Source organism: Sciurus vulgaris, assembly GCF_902686455.1.
Source record: "Sciurus vulgaris genome assembly, chromosome: 5".
Lineage (NCBI taxonomy): Eukaryota > Metazoa > Chordata > Mammalia > Rodentia > Sciuridae > Sciurus > Sciurus vulgaris.
This window is the reverse complement of record NC_136465.1, coordinates 130,739,576-130,763,028: the sequence shown is the minus strand read 5'-3', so window position 1 is coordinate 130,763,028 and position 23,453 is coordinate 130,739,576. Positions and strand designations below refer to the sequence as shown.

Here is a 23,453-nt window from a genome sequence, read left to right as displayed (position 1 = left end):
CATAAGCCCTGTGGGTTTCTGCACAATTTTGCATGTTATAGTGATTTTTTGGAATGCATATGCCATGTCCTAATAGAACTGACTGTATTTCCTTTCATAAGCCTTCTACTCTAATCTGGTACATTTCTTGAGTTTCCAAACTACATGTCTACCTAGAATTCCTTCCTCTTGTTTTCATTACCAACAACCCAAATCCTACTGATTTTAAACAGTTCAATTCAGAACGAGGCTATAGCTCAGTGGTAGAGCATTTGCCAGCATGTATAAGACCCTGGGATAGATCCCCAACGATACAAAAAAAAAAAAAAAAGGTTCCATTAAATTGTCTCTCCTAAAAAGCTTTAAGCTTCAGCCCACTGTTTTTTTTTTCCCTCTAAGTTCATTCGGTACCCTTGATTTTGCAATCTAAACAGTGTTTTGTTCTTAGTACTTGGTATGTTAATAATTCTGATAAATATTTAATCCTATTTCTCAATTTCTGTAGAACTTATTTGAAAACAGAAACTTAATCTAATGCTACTCAGAATGTTTCACAGTCCTTCAATAGGCCATTACTTAATTACACTGGAACAAAAATCAGTGCAAGTGAATATTTTATCTTACATCTTCTGCCATTCTCCAACAACTAATTTTCCAAATGCGTCTATATGGATTCCCTTCAACAGGTTCTAATTCTGTTCCTATAAAAGAGTAAGAGAAATATAATTTGTAGTTTAAAATAAGATCTTATTTCAATCAATTCTAAAAAGAAAATCTGTAATTCACAAAGATTGGCATTTAGAGCTAAATACATTCATCCCTAACTCTCAGAATAAAATCTACTAAAATACCTCCATTAACATTAGGGTCATGATACAGTTTCCAGCCTTCAAGTGTTGCAGCTCTCCATGCTTGACCACAACGTTTACAGAGTCGTTGTGCCTTTGGGAACAAGAAAGAGCAGTTAATGACATCAGTAGTGTAGCACTGAACAGCACTTGTATCTTATAGTAAAAGTATAACAATATATGACAAGGTAACTTAATAGCACAAATGTTACAGAGGATGATGTAAGCAATTAGTAATGGCAATCCATTTTACCAACACATGTGTATCTTTCTGCAGTCTCTTCCTTTGTTTCTGTTTTTCTAATTGCCTTTCTCTTTGATTTTAGGCTTGTCAATATGTTCCCATGGTACCCATTGACATCTAATTCTGCTAGAAACAAATGGGACTAAAAGGCTGATGTCCCTTAATTAATATAAAAGTATTACAAAAATACTATTTGTCTCTATAATGATGAGAATGCTGTTCTTTTAGTTCACTGATGATATTTCCTCAGGTTCAACAAAATCAAGAATAGGTTAGATTTATTTTGAACTCTTAACAATCAGAAGTAGAGGTGGGTGCAGAGGTGCACATCTGTAATCGCAGCAATTTGGGAGCATTGCCAGTTTAAAGCCAGCCTCAGCAACTTAGCTAGGCTCTAAGCAACTTAGCAAGACCCAATAAAAATGAAAAGGAATGGGGATCTTCTCAGTGGTTTATGTGCTCCTAGGTTCAATCCCCAGTACCAAAAAAATGCAGAAGTAGAAGCTGAGCAGAGTGGCACATGCCTATAATCCCAGCAGGTTGGGAAGCTAAGGCAGGAGGATTACAAATTCAAGGCTCAAGGTCAGCCTAAAAAAGTAGCAAGACCCTGACTCAAAATTAAAAAATAAAAAAACAACAAAAACAAAAAAAGGCTGGGGATGTGGCTCAGTGGTCAAGCATCCTTGGGTTCAATCTTTAATACCAAAAAAAAAAAAAAAAAAAGAAAGAAAAAAAAAATTGGGTAAGCAGGGTATCATATGATTTACCTCTTCTGTCATTCCAGCACGAATTAGAGTGAAAAGATATTTGAGTAATCTAACTTCATCTTCTCTATCCAAATCATCAAGTGGCATTTTCTGTCTTATGGGAGCATCAGGATCCTATTAAAAAAAAAAAAAATCATCATCAACTATAGATCTTTCATTCATTCGTTCATTCATTCATTCATTCATTCATTTTTGAGGTGCAAGGGATCAAACCCAAGGCATTGTACATGCTAGGCAAGTGCTCTACCACTGAACTATAGTCCTAACCCTATACCTACATCCATTATAATCACCATTATGAGATAATAAATTGATCCTGAGTTTATATTCTGAATTTAATTTCTTTATAATTTAGTTAATAAATAAAACGAAAGTGTCACAAGCATACAAATAGTCACTCAATTGTCTGATGCCTCACTTAAAACAATTTTGGGCTGGGCACAGTGGTGCATACCTGTAATCCAGGCAGCTGGGGAGGCTGAGGTAGGAGAATGGCAAACTTGAGGCCAGCCTCAGCAACTTAGCAAGGCCCTAAGCAACTGAGTGAGGGCCTGTCTTAAAATAAAAAATAAAAAATTTGGGGATGTAGCTCAGTATGTTAAAGCATCTCTGGGTTCAATCCCCAGTACCCAAAGAAACAAACAAAAAAACAATCTTGGCTCACAATTGTGCATGCCTAGATCAGTTAATGTAGGATTATAACTAGCTTAGCCCCACTTAACCCAAGTTAACACTGGATGACATGAGCTTCACTCTATCATTGCACCTACATAGCCAAGGTAATTAAAATACAGAGGAAAAATTGAAAGAATCTATCTGACTCGTATTTATTTGGCACTTTCTGAGAACATATAGAAAGAGAACCTGTTAAATACACATTTGAGGATTAATGTCACGTAGAACACAACAATTTCCAATTTAAAAAAAAAAACTTTAAATAGTTTTCTAATAAGTTAAGATCCTCTAAAATGGTTATTCCTTTACTACATTTTGTATGCTTTTAAACACTGATTATAATATACTGCACTCACTTTAGCAGCAAACACCACATGATCTATATGATGAATTTCAAACGAAAATATATTTTAACGTGACTTGAGGTAATTTGTACTTTAAGTGTTACTGAGTATATGGTACTATGAAAATCAATTTAGAAAATGGAATGCATAACAGGTCGATACACAAATATTTTGAGGACACAATCATTTAGTTTTGGATCATGATTCTCTAGCAAAAGGAAATCACTACTTTCTAGCTATGAAGAATAAATAAGCCAGGCACAGTGATACATGCCTGTTTAAAGCCAGGAGTTCAAAGCCAGCCTTAGCAACTCAGTGAGACCCTGTCTCTAAATAAAATACAAAAGAAAGGACTGGGGATTTACTCAGGGGTTAAGTGTCCCTGAGTTCAATGCCTGGTACCAAAAAAAAAAAAAAAAAATTTTTTTTTTCAGCTGCTGCTTGCTGCAAAGTAACTTAGCAACAATTTATTTTAATTTATTGTTTGGGTAATTTCTAGACAATTTTCCTCAAAAAACATCTTTGTTACCAAATAGAATTTTATAAATTTTTCCAACTGCTGTTTATTTCTCTTGCTTATCACTATAAACATTTCACATATCTCTGCCAGTCACAAAGCTTTATTTCTGAAAGGGTTTAGCTCCTGTTCTTTCCAAATCCACTATTATTTCTATATCTCATATCCTAAAATAATCTAACCTCAAACTAATATACAAGGATCTGTTCTTTACCCTACTTTCTATAGAGAAGAGCCACTTCCTTACAGTTGAAGAGTCAAACTCTGCTGAGATCAAAATTAATTTGTTTTTTTTGTTTTTGTTTTTTTTTTTTCAAACTCCTACATTTTATTTTTGCACCTAAGGAAAACAAAACAACCAATTTACTAAGAGCTCAAAAACTGTTAAGTGTTCAATGATCAGGAAAAAAAAAAATGAGGTCAGAAGGCAAACTTTTAACTTCCTCCCAAACATATTATTGGCAAGTATCACAGAAACAATACTGATTTTCAGTATTCAAAAGTTAAGCAATAGGGGGAATACTGAAGATACAAAGACTGGGAGCAGTGATCCAACAAGCTTAAATAACCAAGCAGCTCTTTCTGTCCATATTCCAGGCTCATCAGTTCTTCTTATTCCAAAGTGGTTATCCACATACAGAAATCTTGGCATCTCCACAAGTCCAACTCCAACTCAAATTCTGTACAGGAAGTTCCCACTGCTGTCAAAGAACTCCCGTCCCCTCTGCACTACTCTGCTGCTGAAGTTCTGGTTTCCTAGCTCCTCTGTGTTCAACAGTTGCAGTTTCTCGTAGCTTGGCAATCTACTACTGTCAGTTCTTCCGGTGTCTGCGCAATCAGTGGAATACTTTTGCAGCTCTCTCTGATGACCCAAAGCTTCAGTGACAGGCATAAAGCTCTCCTTCTTCAAGCCCTGGATTCCTTTATTCCTTCCCTTTTGGCTCACTGCATTAGTACTGTGAGTTTTTGATTCTATCACTGTCAAAGCTGTACTGTGATGCTGACCTTCATATGAGGCTTCATCTCCTGGCATCAGCAAAGAGCTTGATACAGAGTGGTCTGTGGCAAGTGGCTTCAAGGTATTTCCAGAGCCCTGGAGCTGCAGGAGTGAGTGGGCAAACTCAGCTTTCTTAAGGACTTTTTGATCCTGCTTCAGTTTTTGTTCCAAAGTGGGTACAAATTTACTTTTTAAGACCTTTCGAATAACATCGGTGCTGACATTAAAACCTTCGGCCAACGTGGGAACTGACCAAGAATCTGCAAATTCTTTATGTAAATGCTGTATCTGCTCCATAGCTTCCCATGTCAGGGTTCTGGGCGGTGCACCAGGCGCCTCCATTTGCGTCCGAATTTTCTGGAATCGAATTGCTTTTTTCTGTCGTATCAGGGTGCTGGGGGAAAGAACCAATGGCAGAAGCCATGCGTGGAAGCAAGATGGGTGTTTGAAAAGTCTAGGGCTAACTCACCAAGAGCCCAGCCCTCTTCGGTCGGTAAAGGCCACCAGGCCATGGGGCCAGCTTAGCGCTAATCTGTACACCGCCCCCAAAATCTAACATCTAGAACAATAGTTGCCCGTAAGCATGCCGAACTATCTTAAAGGGTAATGAAACCTACGTCACTAGTGAAGGGACCTGTGGTTCCAAAGGAGCTGAACACCGGCCCCTACGCAGCTGACAACACGGAAGGAGTTCGAGCCACAATGGAGGCAGCTGAAGGATGCCCCGCGCCAAGGGGCCGCGGCCTGAAGAGCCGAGGCTGGAAGGCCAGCTTCAGGCTGAGGGCTGGGAAAAGAGGCGGTACCTCCGGACCTCCTGCAGCTCCCGCTCCTCCGGCTCCCAGTCGGAATCCGGGTCCGGCTCACCGGGTAGGTAGGGCCTGATCCCGCCAGCCCCCGGGTCGCGAACCTATAGCGAGCGACAGCAGTACCAGCAACAGACTGAGGGTAACCGCCATAGCGAAGCAATCCAGCCTTTCTAACTTGTTTTTAATGCTGAGTTTATCAGGTATTATCAGGTATATTTTCTGTATCTTCTTTTACAATTTACAGGCCATGGATACGTTCAAATACATTCCACCAAATTCAAATGAAACTTAGTTGTTTTAGGGTAAAATGTCAGTGCATACAAGCCTTTAGGAGACTAAAACAAGGATCCAAGAGAAAATTTTCAGCTTTAAAAAAAAAAAATCACTATAGACATCCTTCATTTCAAGAATACATACCAATTCAGTGACAAGAGGACGGACACTTCCCATGTAAGAAGCTAGCTGTCGTTGTTTTAAAGTATGGAGAGTATTTTCCCTGAAAGAAAAAAATACCAAATATTTTTAAAGAGGTCATTTAAAATAAGCCTATTTCTTAAAAAAACAAAGCAAAACAAAACAAAACAAGTCAAAGTAAGAAGACTACAAACCTAGGGAAAAAACATGCAAGAGGCAGTTTAACTATGACTAATGATGTTGAACATTTTATCATTCACCTGTTTTTTTTTTTTTTTTGTACTGTGAAATTGAACCCAGAGGCACTTTACCAAGAAGCCATATCCCTAGCTTTTTAAACTTGAGTCAGGGTGTCACTAAGTTGTTTAGAGCCTCACTTAGTTGCTGAAGCTGGCCTTGAACTTGTGATCCCCCTGTCTCAGCCTCCTGATTTGCTAGGATTAAAGTGTGCGGCACCATATCCAGCACCGGTTTCTATGAGATACTTTTTTAAGTCTCTGCCCTTTTTACTGGGTTATCCTTTTTAGTAGGACTGTATTCTTCATGAACTAATGTTCTGTATGTTTCCACCAATCTGTGGCTTGTTCCCACTTATTTTCTTAATGGTATCTTTAAGTGAGAAGCGTCTAACTTTGATGAAGTCAATATTTTCCCCCTGATAATTGCTGTCTGTGACCCAGAAACATTTGTCTATCCTTAGGTAACAAAGATATCTCCTTATGTTTCCATTTAAGTATCATGGGTTTAGTTTCTACATTTAGGATGATGATACATTTTACATTAATTGTTGGATACACTGTGAGGAACCTGCCAAAATTAATCCTATTTCACACAGATGTATTTTCTTCAGTTGCTGAAAAGATATTCCATTCCCACTGGATTGATCTGATGCCTTGGTTGAAAACCAAACTGCAGGTGGTGCATGCCTATAATCCCAGTCATTCAGGAAGCTGGGGCAGGAGGATTACAAGTTTGAGGGCAACCTGGGGAATTTAAAAAAACCCTGTCTCAGAAAAAAAAAAAAAAGGGTTGGTGAAATAGCTCAGTGGTAGAGCGCCCCTTAGTTCGATTTCCAGTATTGAAGAAAAAAAAAAAAATCATATAAGTGGGTATCTGTTTTGGAGTTCTCTGTTCTGTATAACTGATAATTTTTTAGAAAAGACTAGCTCATGAAAAAGTTGCAAAAACCTTAATGGGAAAAATCAATCAAAAAAAAGTTTTTCAAACTTTCTCTTCCTTTCAGAAAAATCACTACTCAAGATTTAATTTTTAATAAACACTGAGTAGTACTAATTTCCTAGTTAAGCACAGAAAAGAGCTATAGAGGCTATACAAACATGTTATTGAATTCAAGGGCAATCTGAACTTCTTCAAGCACTGAAATTGTCCCTTTAACCTAGGGGTGTTTTTGGCTTCCAGGTGCTATAATTTAGAAGCACTGAAGGATGTGGGAAAAAATTTTAAAAACAAAAACATAAGTAGCTTGAAATAGAAGTTATCTTCTTGATGATCAAAGTATGATTATTTTTAAAAAGCACCAAGGTGATTATTTGAACACATAAATTGGATCATGTGATTCTTTTATTCTCAAGGACTTCCATTTCATTTAGAATAAAGCCTAAAATCCTTATAATGGTCCACCTGTAAGTCTCATTTGACCTGGCTCTCTCCAATCTCATTTCCTACTCTGTTCACATTGGCCTAATTGTGCAATTATTTTTCCTTTTCAGGATCTTTGAAGTTTCTGTTCTACCTCAGAATATCTGTCCTCCAGATTTTTGCATGGCTTGTCTCCTTTCATCTCTTTCTTTCTTTTCATTCATTCTTTTTTTTTTGGTGATACGGGGGATTGAACCCAGGGCCTCATGTATGCTAGCCAAGCAAGCACTGAGCTATATTCCCATTTCTTTTTTCTTTCTTTTTTTTTTTTTTTTTTCTTTTTTCTTTTTTGAGGCAGGGTCTCACTAAATTGCCCAGGTTAGCTTTGAATTTGTGATCCTCTTGTCTCAGCCTCCTAACTAACTGGGGACTCATGGGCATGTGCCTATGCTCCCAGTCTCCTTTATTTCTCCCCAGCCCTCCTTTATTTCTTTAAAGTCTCTTACTATCTTACTATCTTGTTTTTTTTTTCTCCCAGGAGTGGGGGTAGTGGTACAGGGAATTGAACCCAGGAATACTTTACCACTGAGCTACATTTAAGACTAGCCTCAAAATCTGCCAAACTCCTGTCTTAGCCTCCCAAGTCACTAGGTATGTGCCACTGTGCCCGGCACTTACCATCTTTCAGTAAGCCCTTCCCTGACCATCTCTTCCACTTGAAATAAGACTCACTGCCATCCTCTAGTAATTAGGTCATGTTTCTTCCAAAGCTCTTAACTCTCAATAGGACATATATTTATTTGCTGCTTAACTCTCTTAAATAATTATAAATTGCATAAAGACAGAGCTTTATCTGTTTTGCTCACAATCTGAACAAAGTAAAAACTGAAAAAACATTTATTGACAGAAGTAAACAAAATAAACATTAACTGAATTCAAGAACAAAAGCTCAGGGACTTACCAATAAACTGATTTTGCATAAAACTCAATATTATCAGAAAAATCTCCAATTTCATCTTTGGCAATACTCTCCAACCAATCTACCACCAGCTAGGAAAAAAAATTTTAGTAATAACTATAAAATCTGGTGAGTGTTTCATTTGTAGTAGTACTCTTACCCTTTGTTTAAATAATTTCTGATTTCAAAAATATCAAGTAACAATTTCTCCAACCACTATTCTACTTCTTTAAGACAAATATTTTGAGAAAAGAATTAAAATTTTCTATAGGAACAATATAGTTTTTTAATAGGCAATTCCTGGAAATAAGATTGTTATTTAAAATTAAAGAACAACTTTCCAAATTCCTTTGAATTACAAATAAAAAGATCAAGTAGAAAGAAAAAGTTTTAAACTTAAAAAACTTCAGTAATTTTTAAGTCATTTACCTTTTGTCTGTTTCTTTAGAAACAAAATGTTCTAGACATACCTGACTTTGTCGAACAAGTGAATCTCTCTGAAATAATGCTTCCACAACTGTTTTTTCACTGGCATTAATAGCCTATTACAAAAATTATTTGAAGTACAGAAAGAAAGAAAAGAAGATGCTATAAGAATATTATTTCAACAGAAAAGTAAAAGTCAATCAGAAATAAGTATATTTAATTACCCACACATCTTACTATGCAGTAAATATGCAAATTCATCTGGGGATTGAATACAGAGGCTTGCATGTACTAGGCAAGCACCACTCCTAGTCCTGCACATTCATCTACTTTGGGGAGGGGGTACTAGAGATTGAACTCAGGGGCACTTGCCACTAAGCCACATCCCCAGTCCTTTTTGTATTTTATTTAGAGACAGGGTCTCTCACTGAGGTGCTCAGTGCCTTGCTTTTGCTGAGGCAGCTTTGACCCTCCTGCCTCAGCCTCAGAGCCACTGGGATTACAGGCATGTGCCACCATGCCCAGCATGTATATTCACCTTTGAAAAATATTTATAAATAAATTTTAACCTGCTTAGATTAATTTGTAGCTGCTCTTGCCTGGTATTTCAATTTGTTACAATTAGAATTTAAAAATTCTATTTCTCCAGATATGTTGCTTCAGCGAAAAATAAGAAAAATTAAATGGGGGGAAAAAACAATCACCAAAATGAACTTTAAAATCTTTTCATTAACATAGCAGAAGGTGCAATCCAAGGCTTTTAAGACTGACTTGAAATGACATTACAGAAATATAAGTAAAGTAATGCTAAGCAGTATATGAAAAGGATAATACATTGTGACTACTTCAAGCACGAGTCAAATCTATTAATCAATTTTATTCATGGATTAAAAGAGAAAAACTAAATTAACTTCTTTTTTTTTTTTTAAATAATAGTTCTGGCCACTGAACCCAAGGCCTCACACGTGCTAGGCAATCTCTACCACTGAGCTGTATCTTCAGCCTACATGAACTTCTTAATGCCAAATATCATTTGATAAAAAAATACCTTCGAGTTGGGCTCAGTGGCAAATGCCTGTAATCCCAGCTACTCAAAAAACCTGAGGCATGAGGATCCTAAATCCAAGGCCAGCCTGGGTAACTTAGCAAGACCCGGTCTCAAAATAAAAAATAAAAAGGGACAGGGGTGGAGCTCAGTGGGAAGGCACTTGCCTAGAAAGCACAAGGCTCTGGATTCAATCCCTAGCAATACACACAGTCACAATTCACAAATTAGAAAGAATTATGCAACAAACTGATTATTTCTAACTGTAAAGCAAAACACTTGCTTAAAATGCAGCAGACAAAAAGAAGAATCTGTATTATTCAACATTACCTAAAAAAATTCTAGGTATCATAATAAAGCCAGAAAAAGAACTATATACTAATAAGTACCAAAAAAGAATCAAAGTTAAAAAAAAAAAAAAAAAGACTCAAAGTCATTACTATATGTAGATAAAAGAATTGCCTTCTTAGAAAACCAAAACAGTTACTAGGAAAATATGAGTTCAATAAGTATCCAAATGTAAGTATCTTCCTAGTATATATGTTACTTTGTTGGTATTTGTGGAATAAATAAAGGGGTTAGAAAGATACTAAAAATATTTTAGGTTAAAAAGTAGTCTAGTAGATGTAGCTGAAATTATTTATTATAAAAACATATTTTTGTTTTTTCTTATATAGTTGCTTCAAACATCAATTACTTATGAAATCAAACTATAAATAATTAAACCCTCAAAAGGCATCTTGTCTCAATGTTTTTTTTTTTTTTTTAAATGGATTCTCACTAAATCATTGCTCATGCTAGTCTGAACACATGGGCTTAAGTGATCCTTCTGCCTCAGCTTCCTGAGTGCTGGGTACAGGCATTTTTTTTTTTAAGACTTCAAAGAACAAATAATTTTATATTCTTCAACAGGACACAAAAAATGATGGAAGATCTCTGAACATGTTCTAGAAAGCCTACTCTATACACCAAAACAGGATGATAATGTTACCAAAAAGAAAGAAAAGAAGAAAACATACTTAGTGGAGTCCTAAATAAAATATTAGCTAATTCTTAGCATATTTAGGGATATGACATGACTGAGAGCTTATCCTAAAAGAATCTGATATTAGGGAAACTAGTATTGCAAGTCATTGCACCAATAAAGCAAAACAAGTATCTTCAGAAGCCAAAAAACATTTGACTGCATTCAATACCCATTCCATCTCAGTAAATTAGGAGGAAAAAATATTCTTAATCTATGGGGAACCATCAAATGTAAAGATGAAAGAGAAGCATTCTTTTCAGAACAAGTGAAGAATGTCTGCTATTACTGATATAATTCAATGTTGTATGGAGATATAGCTCAGGCCCCCAGGTTTAATCCCCAGTACCAACAAAAACAAAAAGAAATAAGAGGGATAATGATCATAAAGGATTATGAGAAACTTACTATTTGCAGATGGTTACTGAAGACACAGAGTATCCAATAAAATCAAAAGGAAAAACTATTAAAGCTAGTAAAGAGAGTGCAGAAAGAATGCTACATATAAATCAGTAACTTTCCATTTGAGAGTAATAACTAATTAAAAAATATAAGAGAATCTATTCACAGGAGTCACAGAGAATTTTATAGAGAAGACCACAAGATCTACAAAAAACAAAAAAGATCTGGAGACTGGGGCTGTGGATCAATGGTAGAGCGCTTGCCTAGCACATATGAGGCACTGGGTTTGATCCTCAGTACCACATCATAATAAATAAATAAAATAAAGGTATTGTGTTCATCTACAACTAAAACTATATATATACATAAATATAAAAGATCTAAATGGAAAGAGATACCATTTTACAAATGGGAACACTCAACATGGTAAAGATGACATTTCCCCCCACATTAATTTACAAATTCACTATTATTTCAATAAATATATGATAAGGATTTTAAAAAAATGGCAAGTATAAAGTTTGGGGAAAATACTGTGCAAAAATATCCAAAATTGTATTCATAAATGGGAGAAGGGGACTTATCCTACCCAAATATAAAAATTCCTGAAGTTAGAGTAATTCATTTGTACAGTACTAGCTTTCAAATGAATCAATCAATTTAAAAAAATTCCATGTATAAATATGATTTGATATATATATAAAGTTAGCATTAAAATCAGAGAAGAAAGATTGGCTTGTTGGGATAAATGGATATTTACTTGAAAAATTAAATTTCTTGCCTACTTTATAGACAAACTCAGACTAGACAATAATTCAAGAGCTTATTATGTAAGCTGTTGACTTTTTTAAAAAGTTAAATTTAGAAGAAAACATTGCAACTTTTTTTGTGAGGTACTGGCAATTGAATCAGGGTGCTCAACTCAGTAGTAAAGCACCCCTAGGTTTGAGCCCCAGTAATACTAAAAAAACAAACAAGTAAATAAATAGCCAGGTGTGGTGGCACAAACCTGTAAACCCAGTGGCTCTGGAGGCTGAGGCTGGAGGATCACAAGTTCAAAGTCAGCCTCAGCAACTTATTGAGGCCCTGATCTACTCAGCAAGACCCTGTCTCTAACTAAATGACAAAAAAGGTCTGGGGTTGTAGATCAGTGGTTAAGCACCCCTGGGTTCATTCCCCAGCATCAAAAAATAACAAATAAATAAAGTAAAATCAGTAGAAAAAGCCTTCCTTAGAAGACATAAGATAATGAAAGCAAAGGAAAACATGAGAGATGTGATCAGATAAAAATGGAAAAATATTGCTAACATGTATAAGAAAGGATCAGTAAGAAAATAAATAGGGAAATAAGCAAAAGATATGAATGCAATTTCATAAATATAAATGGATATGAATGAAAAATATGACATTTCACTATGTTATATGACCAAGGATTTGCATATTAAAATGAGATACCTTCCCAGTTGGGACTATAAAATGATTGCAAATATGTCTTCAGAATAAAGATTTTCATGAACTATTAATGAAGAGTAAGAACTGGAATATTAAGTAATGATAATCTCAAATTCTGGCCCAACAATTACACTTTTGGAAATAAAGGAAATACTGGAATACATTAATAAGCATGAAGAATGCTCACTGCATTACTGACTACTACAGCAAAAATACTGGAAACACCCTAAATCTGTGCAGGAGGAAATCTAAAAACTTATGGCATTTTTATATTCTGATTTACTATGAAAAAATAAGGGAAACCTATATGAATTGACATATTTAAGAAATATCAATAAATCAAAAAAGACTATATGTTAAGAAAACAACTTATGTGTGAGTAAATGTGTACACACAAAGTTGCACAGAAAAATATCTGGTACGATATAAGCCAAATTGGTATGTTGAATAGTCAGAGAGATAAAGAAGGACTTTTACCTGTAGTCCCTAATATAAATCAGTATTTGATCATTTTACTGAATTGTTATCTTGTATATACTTGTAAAATTTTTAAATGTAGAAACTCAAGATGAGTACTGAAAAATCACATCTTATTACTAAGAATTATTTTAATTCTTAAGCCTCTATAAAGGAAAAATTAATATAAAACTTACGGCAATTGCAAACATATTTTCATCTTCTAAGGAAGACTGTATTCTGTCTCTAAGGAAAAAAATAACATAAAATGAAAAAGTCTAACTGAATGTATGAACTCACCTTGTAAGCTACTGCATGTGTACACTTGCATTCTATCTGTCATCAACAAATGAGTTTCCAATTAACTTAGTCACTGAACTTTAAATACAAGATACAAGTAGTAAATACTTCCTGAATTTGGTATTGACACCTGAACAAAACTGATATTTACTAAAAATACACACTACAAAAAGGTCTCTAATGACTACCTGCTAATGCATATGGAAAAATAAGAGTAATATGATTTACTCATCAGCCTGGAAAGCAATAATATAAAAGCCAAAACCACTGAGCATGAGAGATGGAAAACTTGGTTAACTTTTTCAAACTTCCATTGCAGAAGTCCTTTCAGTTCTTTTTCTAAATCCATTTTCACCTAAGTATTGCTCTATTTTTAGCACTTTCCTTAAGTCTTTATACATAGCCAATTTTTGTAGTCATCAGCTTTATGATATGAAAGCCTCTTCTTTTCTTATAATTCATACTTGACAACTATATTAGAAATGATAAGCCTCAAAAATGGCAAAGTTTTTTCCAAACTCATCTTACTCTAACTTATAATTTTTCTATTGATTCATAACCTTATGTTCATTTCATTGATAAGTTCTATACAATTTTACCTATACAAAGAAGCTAGTAGCCTCCATGTTACCATCTCCTGTTGAATAAGCCACAGCATACTGGCTGTTTTTGAAAACTTTTGCAGTCCAGGGGTTGCTCGGCTCACTATTTTACTCAGTATATTCACCTGAATTAAAAACATAAAACTTAAAGAGGTTAATTTTCTAAAAATTTGAGTTATTAGTAACTTTGTGTTAAGTACACAATGTTAAATGTATATATACACAGTGCAAATTTTTCCTATTCTGAATTTTCTTTTGGTATGGAGGATTGAACCCAGGGGCACTTTACCACTGAGTCAAATCCTAGTCCATTTTATTTTTTGAGACAGGGTCTAAATTGCTGAGGCTGGCCTTGAACATGTGATCCTCCTGACACAGCCTCCCCAAGTTGCTGATTACAGGCATGTACCATGAGGTCCAGCCTATTTCTTCATTTCTGAATTAAATGTAACATTCCCACTAGAAATGACCCAAATTTGGAGCAAGGTGTGATTATGTAAGTATATATAATCCAAGTTTAACAGTTTTATAGCCAGGCACGGTTGTGAATGCTTGTAATTCTAGCAACTTAGGAGGCTGAAGCAGGAGGATCACAAGTTGGAGGCTAGCCTCAGAAACTTACCAAGACCCTGTCTCAAAATAAAAAAATTTAAAAAAGGACTGGAAATGTAGTTCAATGGCATAGTGCTCCTTGGTTCAATTCCCAGTACTAGGGGGAATGGGGGGATTAACTTTGGATTTCAGATTAAACAACAAGAGCCAAGGGTACATTTTTTTAAAAAATCAATTGTTTTCTTATTGTTGAATATTGAATTTAGATTTTCTTTAAAGCACCAGATTTCTTTTGTTCCCTCGTTATGGACCTTTAATATACAAAAAGCAGAGATGCTCTTGCTGACCACCCCATCACTTCTGCCACTGCACCCCTAAAATATGTCTTTTGGTGTGTGTTACTGAGGATTAAACCAAGGGCCTTTTATGCTGAGGTACAACCCCATCTCCTTTGGAAATTTTATTTTGAGACAGGGTCTTGCTAAGTTTCCTAGGTTGGCCTTGATCCTCCTGCCAGAGCCTCTGAAGTAGGCATAAGACACAGCACCTGGCTCCTACAACATATCTCTTAAAATAGTATGGCAATTAACAGGATTATACTGTTCAATAAAACTAAAAGTCCAGAAGTTTGACCTCAATGCAGTAAAATTAGTTTACCTGACTACCACAAATATTTTCATACTCTTCCACAAGGTCAAAAACTGTAGTTGAAGAGTGCTTCAAAAAAGACTGCAGGAAATCAGAAAACATACTCATGGATGCTAAAGCACATGAAAAAGAAAAAGAACAAAGACAAGTTAACAAAGAAAAGGGACATACTTTAGGTAACTGTTTGAAAATGCAAACGTAATTTTTTATGCTATTAAATCTTTTTTTCTTTTTGAGGTACTGGGATCCAACCAGGGCCTTGTACATGCTAGGCATGTGCTCTACCACTAAGCTACATCCTAGTCTTAAAAACCATTTCAAATTTTTTTTTAGTTTTTAGTTGTAGATGGACACAATATCTTTATTGATTTGTTTACCTTTATGTGGTGTTGAGGATTGAACCCAGTGCCTCACGTGTGAGGCAAATGCTCCACCACTGAGCCACAACCCCACCCCCTAAAATACATTTTAATTGGTAAAATATACATTACAAACCCCCATCCTGTGAAGTCTGACTGCTCTAAGTACTTCACTGAAGTGGAATAATACAATACGTGTCTTTTTGTAACTGGTGTATTGCACTTAGTATAAAGTCTTCAAGGTTCATCCATGTTGTACTACGCGTTTTTCGTTTTTGGCTGAATACTATTTCATTTTATGTATGTACCATATTTTGTTCTTCCATTCATCCAAAATTGGATACTAGGGCTGCTCCTGCTTTTTGGCTACTATTGAAATGTTACTATACTATTTTTAGGTTTTTGAGGAACTGCCATACCATTTTCCACAGTGACTATACCATTTTACATTCATACCAATACAAGAACAGGACAGGAGAGTTTTGATTTCTCCAAACTTGTCAATAGTTGTTATTTTCTGGTTTTGATTTACATTTCTCTAATGATTGTGTTGATGTTGAGTATATTTTCACATGCTTAATGGCTATGTATATATCTTCTCTCAAGAATGTCTATTTAAGTCTTTTGCCTCTTTTTGGGGTTGTGGGGTGGTAATGGGGAATGAACCCAGGTCACATATGCTAGCAGAAATGCTTACACTAAGCCACGTCCCTGGACCTTTTTATGTTATTCTGGGACAGGTTCTTACTAATTGAGGCCCAGGCTGGCCTTGATTGTAATCCTCCTGCCTCAGCCTCATGAGTAGCTGAGATTACAGGTGTGCAACACCGTGCTGCCCAGATTTGCCTATTTTTTTTAGTTGAGTTGATGTTTTATTGTTAAGTTATGGGAGTATTAGACACACAATCACACAGTATTGTATAATATTTAAGGTATTGCCTTTAAAATATCATTCTTCTACTTTATAGATTAAATAGAAAGTGTTTTTGAGTCACTCAGTATCTGGGTACATATTACTGGCAAACACTACAAGAAAACAGTGGTTACCAAATTATTAAGAGAAAGGCTCTGAAATCTAACTGCTTAGTTTCAAATCAAGTTGCCATTAATTCCTAGCCAGGTGATCTTAAGCAAGCTAATTTAAAAAAAAAAAATTTTTAGATGTTGATAGACCTTTATTTTATTCATTTATTCCTATCTGGTGCTAAGGATTGAACCCAGTGCCTCACACATGCTAGGCAAGTGCTCTACCACTAAGCCACAATCCCAGTCCGAAGTGAGCTAATTTAACCCCTTTGAGCAGCAGTTTCCTTTCCTCTAAAATGGGAATGATTACTGTAACTCTTTAATGGACCATTGAAAGGACCATGGTATTAATGGTAAGCACACTGACTAGCATTCATCTATGTTAGCTTATGATGCTAAAATGATGAAAAACCTACATAATAATGTTATACACAGATGGAAGACTATATAAAACATGGGAGGAAAATGGCCACCTATAAGTCAAGGACAGAAAACTTAAAAGAAAGTAAACCCTGCCAACATCTTTGACTTCTCGTCTCCAGTATTTTGGGAAAAAAAAAAAAAAAAAAAATTATCGCATCCCCTCCCCCAAATATTTAATAATGTTCAGGAACAGGAGATAGTTTCCTTGATCTCTATGAAGTGAAAAGCGGCTTTGTCACAAAGCTCATAGCCATTTTACCAGCTTCTCCAGGATCATCTTCACGTAACATAACAGCACTGAGATTTACATCCTCTGTTACACTGTGGGGCTCTATGTTTGTGAAGAGCCCTAAACGCTGTGACGAGAATGTAGCTGCCCAGTTACTGTCATCCAGATTAGTTACCTTGAAAAAAATATAGAAAAGCAGTGGAGTTATTGTTATTAGGTGAAGAAATATTTTAATACTAAATAAAGTTAAAAAATTTTAAGCATTACATATATGATCTTCATTTTTAAAAGACAGCTAGCAGGCTTTATTTTGTTAGTCTATGGGTTTTTAAATTGTTTTCTTCAATGTACTATTTCATGCCTTAAAAAAAAAAAGCCAATTAAATTACATTTTACAAAATTTATACTCATATTAATAGGCTAAATAAAGTCCTACGTGTAAGTTCACCTTGATTTTTTTACTTTTGGGGACCTGTACAGGACAAATAACTCAGTTTCTCTAATAAATTAATGGTAATGAAAAAAAAAAAGATCAGAAAACTTAAAAATACATAAATGTCTAATGTGTTCACCTTGTCTGATTCTGACTTAAACAAAAGAACTTAAAAATTTTGATACAAGAGGAAATCCAAGCTACTTACTGAAATACATACTATAATGACTACAGTCAGTATTATATCATATATTATATATTATGCTCCACATAACATTCTGATCAATAATGAACCACATATATGACAGTGTCACACAAAATTATATCACCTACGGCTAGGGATATAGCTCAGTTGGTAGCGTGCTTGCCTCACATGCACAAGGAAGGCCCTGGGTTCAATCCCCAGCACTGCAAAAAAAAAAAAAAAAAAAAAAAAAAAGATGCTACAATGTCACTAGGTGATAGATAGATAGATATATATATATATATATATATATTTTTTTTTTTTTTTTTGGTGGTGCTGGGGATTGAACCCAGGGCCTTCCTTGTGCATGTGAGGCGAGCACGCTACCAACTGAGCCATCTCCCCAGCCCACATTGTAGCTTCTTATCTTAGTTTGTGTAAGTACACCCTATGACCACGACAACAAAACCACTCAAGCATCCTTATCATTTAAGTGACTAAATGGATATCTGAAATGATAAATTACTCTGTGTTGATTAGATGTGTTAATAGTAATACTAAAGAAAGTATCCTCATATTTCAGAGACAGGAACTGAAGTATTTATGGATGAAATAGTTATATCTGGAAATTTTAAAGTAATGTAGGGGAAATGCATGTGGTGGTACATGAATAAAACTGGCCATCTATGGGTGACTGTTGATGCCAAGCAATGGGCACATGGGGACTTACTATATTACTCTACATTTTTGACATGTTTCAAAGTACCCAAAATAAAAGTTTTTAAAAATTTACCTTTATTTAAAATCCAGGCATAGAAAAAAAAATGTCAAAATATCATCTTTAAAACACTTTCCCCAAGGAAAAAATGCAAAGATGAGTACTGATATTCATGAGGAAGTATCTATAGGCTTTGCAGAGCTTAGTTGCTGCTATTGGAGACTGATTACTAATTTGTTTCCTTCTGAGTACTTATCCTCAATAATATAAGAATCAAACTGAAAATCTGAAGTAGTAATGACATTTTAAGAAAGTACTTTGGTCTATAATTAAATCTTGGTAACAGACATATGGTAAAAATATTAAAACAAATAATTTTATTTAATTCAGGGAAATCTATACCCAATACTATCTCTCATGACATACAAATTGGCAACATCAGGAAAATACCTTTGACTATAAAAGAAAAAAAATTTTATTATTAATCTTGTAGTTCTGAAGCAGTACACTGATAAAAGCCATCTTCTTTTGCTTAAACCCAAAAACAGGAAATTCACTCAAGTTTTTAAGTGAAACGATAATAACAAAAAACCCAAACACTGTCAAAATAAACAAGTTTCATAAGCAAAGTATATTTTTCTTTCCTTTCCTTTTTCCTTTGTAGTGCTAGGGAGGACAAACCCAAGACCTTGTGCATGCTAAGCATACATTCTTCCACTGAGCTATATTCCCAGGGCCAATATAATCAATATTAAAGATAGATTTGGGGCTGGAAGTATAGTTCATTGGTAGAGTTCCTGCCTATCATGCATGAGGCCCTGAGTTTGATCCCTAGCACCATATTTAAAAAAAAAAAAAAGAAGAAGAAAAAAAAAAAAAAGATTAAACCTATAATAAGGAGATGTTTAACAGGAAAAACTACTCTTCAGAAACACCTTAGACAATTTAATGTGTGCATAAATATCTCTGTGCCTGGGCAGGTGTGGTGGTACTTGCCTGTAATCCCAGTGACTTGGGAGGCTGAGCCAGGAGGATTGCAAGTTCAAGTTTAGCCTCAGCAACTTAGTAAGATCCCCGCCCCCATCTCAAAATAAAAAATAAAAGGGCTGGAAATGTCAGTCAGTGGTTAAGCACCACTGGGTTCAATCCTGGCACAACAATTACAGAAATAAAAATAAAATTTCTGACCTGTTTAATAAAGCTCAGAGCCAAAGATAGGAGAATGATTTTTATCTTGTTTTTGGAATTAAATGTGCCATAATACTCTTACTCCACCAAAAACCTTCTGTTCCTTTCTTCTTAGCAACAAATTTTTAAATAGGCTATTTTTAATACCTAGGTGAAGCCATTCTGCACCATAGTTCATATAACATCTCTTCTGCTATTTTCAATACTATGACATTATGATTCCTAAAAAGCCATCCATCGCATCCCATTTTTCCAAAATTTTTTATTTTACCCCTAGAGTACAAAAACCAACTTAGTCAAATTCTCTTTATATACATATAACATAGATCACGTCTGTGACTGAATGTGTATGGGGTTTTCCCCCTGCCTCAGCCTCGTGAGTAGCTGGGATTATAGGAAGGTGCCACTGTACCCAGTTAGCATTAATTTTATACATACCATGGACAGATTTCCCAAGAACCCTGAAGACTGTGTATGCCGGGGAGACCTCCCTCCTGTTCCAAGAATGCAGGAAACATCTGGATGCCTTAGAAAGTTTCGGTTTGGTGGAGTAACTACAAACAGGAGGTTAAAAAAAAGAACCCAAATTGTGGGAGTATTGATTATTAAAACAAAGCAAGCAAACAAACGATAGAGAATAATTTTCACTTTTCAATTATCTGGATTCTAGCCAAATAAATATTTAAATATTAACACATCTATGAAAATTTAACTTATTTTTCTAAATTTGAACTTCTGATACTAAGTCTATCAAGAAAAATTTTATATAGTAGAGATATTTCATTATACTGTAACTGATCAGTTTAAAAAAAAACAAACACTAGTCAAGGGATCTTTCATATTCCAATTTTATAAAGCATACTGAGGCAGCACAATATAGGGGGCTTATAATTAAGAATAAACAAGACTAGCATTTCAATCTTAGTTCCATTACATACTGAAACTTAATACTCATATTAACTTCTCTATCACTTCTACTCTTCTAAAATAGACATAACAATATCTATGTCATAGTTATTGTGTATTTATGTAAAGAACAGTGTCTTGTACATAGTAAGAGTTCAACAAATAACTGTAATCATTATTATTTGTGCTTACTCAATTAAAACCAAATATTTATTATGTGCACAATAAATCCTAGATGCTACTTTAACTATCGTTATTATTAAATGCTTTAAAAGCAAAAAACAATCTTACAAGGCTGTCGAAGTGAACTGGGAGTTCGTGGGATAATCTGGTTTCTTGGTGTAGTATTTCCAAAATTTTCATCTTGAGAAGCCCGGACTTCAGGAAGAGTTAAGAAAAGTTTGCCATGTAGAGAAAAGATCATTAAACTAAAACTAACCACAGTTTTACCACACAAAATATATGAATACATTTTTCAAGAACATGTATTTCAGGGTTACCTTTTTTATGTAAAGTGTAAAGTAACTAATTTCCTCTGCCACTCAAATTCTGATGTCAGTCTTAGATAATTATATATTGATGTTATAGTTTGCAGCCAGATTTCAAATTAAAGAAGAAATTCTAACTATAACATCGCAGTAAAATAGAACATCCTTTTTATCAAGGAAGCATAAATATTAATCTCACTGAATTTCAGTGAGAGCATTATATTGACCAAATATCTATGGAGTGAACAAAACTAACTTCTACAGTATTTTATTACAGTTAATGTTTAATACCTCTCATAAGAAAATTATACAACATTGATTCAAAACATGCTACAATTGTATACTGATCCTTAAAATGCAAAGGATACTTAAGGCTCTTTTTTGTGCACTCTGCTTTCGGGCAGTCCGTGTCACCTCTGCCTCCCGGATCACAGGGGATGACATCTCTGCAAAGCCACTCCTAAAACAGTATAATTATATTCTTTTAATATAATATTTGCTGAAAGTTCAGGGGCACACTCCTGTAATCCCAGCCATTTGGGAGACTGAGGCTGAGGTTTCTCAAGTTCAAGATGAGCTTCAGCAACTTAGTGAGGCCTTAAGTAATTTAGCAAGACCCTCTCACAATTAAAAATAAATAAATAAAAAGAGCTGGGGATGTAGCTCAGTGGTTAAGTGCCCCTGGGTTCAACCACTAATATCTCCTGCAAAAACAAACAAAACCAACCAATATAGCATTTGCAAAAATCTTTACCATCATGACTGGTGCAAAAAATCCTAAGTCAATCATGATAAAAATCACTCCAATAGTCAAATCTTAGATCTTCTTGCCAAGAATCCTCTCCTGGCTCCAATTTCTGCTTATTTCTTATAGTCATAACTGCACAAAGATTTTGACTTTCTATCACTCAGGATATTACTTTGTCCCACTTCAACACTGGAATATATAACATTTATATAATCACTTCATGAAAGTAAATCTTTCTTCCCCTATTGAATCAAGTAGTTTCTTAATTGCAGAAATCTCTTTCTTTTGGAGGGTTAGGATTACTGGGGACTGAACTCTGGAACTCACACATGCTAGACAAGTGCTCTATCACTGGGTTATAAAACTCTAGCCCTTTTTCTTTATTTTTATTTTGGGACAGGGTCTCGCTAAATTGCCCAGGCTGTTTTCCAATTTGTGTCCTTCTACTTCACCTTCCAAGTAGCTGGATTACAGATATTCACGTCAGAGCCTGGCTTCAAGTTTTGGGTATTAACAATGCACCATCAAAAAAAAAAAAAAAAAAAAAGTTACTTTCTTTGAGAAATTTCCCGATACCCCTGTGACAGGGAGACCTCCTGGCTCCTTCATTCTTTTCCCACAGAGCAGTACAAAACTTATCATTTGCACTGCTACACTATAAATTCCCTGAAGGCAAGATTTTTGAAACTCTGAGGCTACTAGCATAATCACGAGGTCATTAGAAGGCACTCTATCTCATGCTTGCACATTTTTTAATCATAAAGTCCAGGCTGAGATCCCAGTACTGTCACTGACCGGCTCTGTGATCTCGGACTGATCACTTAGCGTTTCCATTGCCAGTCTACTACATACCCCGGCCCACCTCACGAGCAAACAAAGTTGTTGTGAGGAAGCGCCGAACAAAGCGCAGAGCAGCGGCACGAACGTAAAAGATTATCCTTATCGGTGTCCCTTTCCGCGCCCAAGCCAGTCTGTCCTTCATCAATTGCTAAATCTCCCAGCCCCGGGAAAAAGAGTCCTGTGAGCAGTCCCCCAGATCTCCCCGGCTTCCTCTGGAAGCCTGGTTTCAGTTATTCCGTTCCGCTAACAGGCAAGAGGGACAAGACTTTGGGCCCAGTCTTCACCATCAGGGCTGACCTGTCCATGGCTACTGTCTTCTCCACCCAGAGACTTGCAAATTTGGCTCCAGTTTAAGCACCGCGTTTCAGCCTTCCCGCTCTCCGGAAGCAAACCCTCCAGCCCGGAAGCACTCTCGTACTAAGCCAGCCCCGGAGAAAAAGGTTGGGAGAGAAGAAACAAGGTTCCTACCTGGCGCATGTGCGAATTCCGCCTACAGTAGCACGTCCATGGGCGCAGGCGCGAGGTTTGCCAGTGCGTGTCTGTGCGTAACTGGGCCGGGCCGGGCCGGGCGGGGCCTTATCCCGGACGCTCTATACCTCTTTGCCTCACCCTCTTGTGGGAGTGGTTCACACCTTGGGGTGTCCTACTGGGAAACATGAGATGTATTCCCGATCTGGAAGAATGTCAAAGTCGTTTCTGGTATTCTTCCCTAGAAAGAACTTGGACGTGGAATTTAGACGTGAGAGGCTTGTCCCACACCTCAGGAGTCCCTGTCTCAGGGCACTCACTCTGTTTGAATTGTGATTAACGCCAATGTACAGTTTTAAAAAATTGTTTTCCACAATTGCTTTTTGTT

General features: G+C 35.8%; 1 protein-coding gene and 1 pseudogene across 3 annotated transcripts in view; both read right to left on the bottom strand.

The window, feature by feature from the left end:
* NUP107 (nucleoporin 107) overlaps window positions 1-23,031 on the bottom strand; it is a 42,094-nt gene extending 19,063 nt beyond the window's left edge. Inside the window, exons 1-14 of one of the 2 annotated variants that reach the window (XM_079139180.1) lie at window positions 22,895-23,031; window positions 21,378-21,469; window positions 20,813-20,899; window positions 20,054-20,169; window positions 17,123-17,267; window positions 15,065-15,168; window positions 13,853-13,980; window positions 13,151-13,199; window positions 8,619-8,690; window positions 8,152-8,240; window positions 5,595-5,673; window positions 1,839-1,952; window positions 831-921; window positions 604-680 (exon numbers count right to left, since the gene is read on the bottom strand). In XM_079139180.1, coding sequence (XP_078995306.1) covers window positions 604-680; window positions 831-921; window positions 1,839-1,952; window positions 5,595-5,673; window positions 8,152-8,240; window positions 8,619-8,690; window positions 13,151-13,199; window positions 13,853-13,980; window positions 15,065-15,168; window positions 17,123-17,267; window positions 20,054-20,169; window positions 20,813-20,899; window positions 21,378-21,469; window positions 22,895-22,902 — 1,251 coding nt within the window. In that variant the 5' untranslated portion in view covers window positions 22,903-23,031. Of the gene's footprint in view, window positions 1-603; window positions 681-830; window positions 922-1,838; window positions 1,953-5,594; window positions 5,674-8,151; window positions 8,241-8,618; window positions 8,691-13,150; window positions 13,200-13,852; window positions 13,981-15,064; window positions 15,169-17,122; window positions 17,268-20,053; window positions 20,170-20,812; window positions 20,900-21,377; window positions 21,470-22,894 lie in introns of those variants that run through there. The other variant, XM_079139181.1, reaches the window with a different exon arrangement.
* Window positions 3,687-5,327, bottom strand: LOC306661469 (neugrin-like; annotated as a pseudogene). Its single transcript has 2 exons — window positions 5,175-5,327; window positions 3,687-4,765 (listed from the first exon to the last, which is right to left on the bottom strand). The product of its transcript is annotated as a neugrin-like (transcript).
* Window positions 23,032-23,453: the final 422 nt, after the last annotated feature.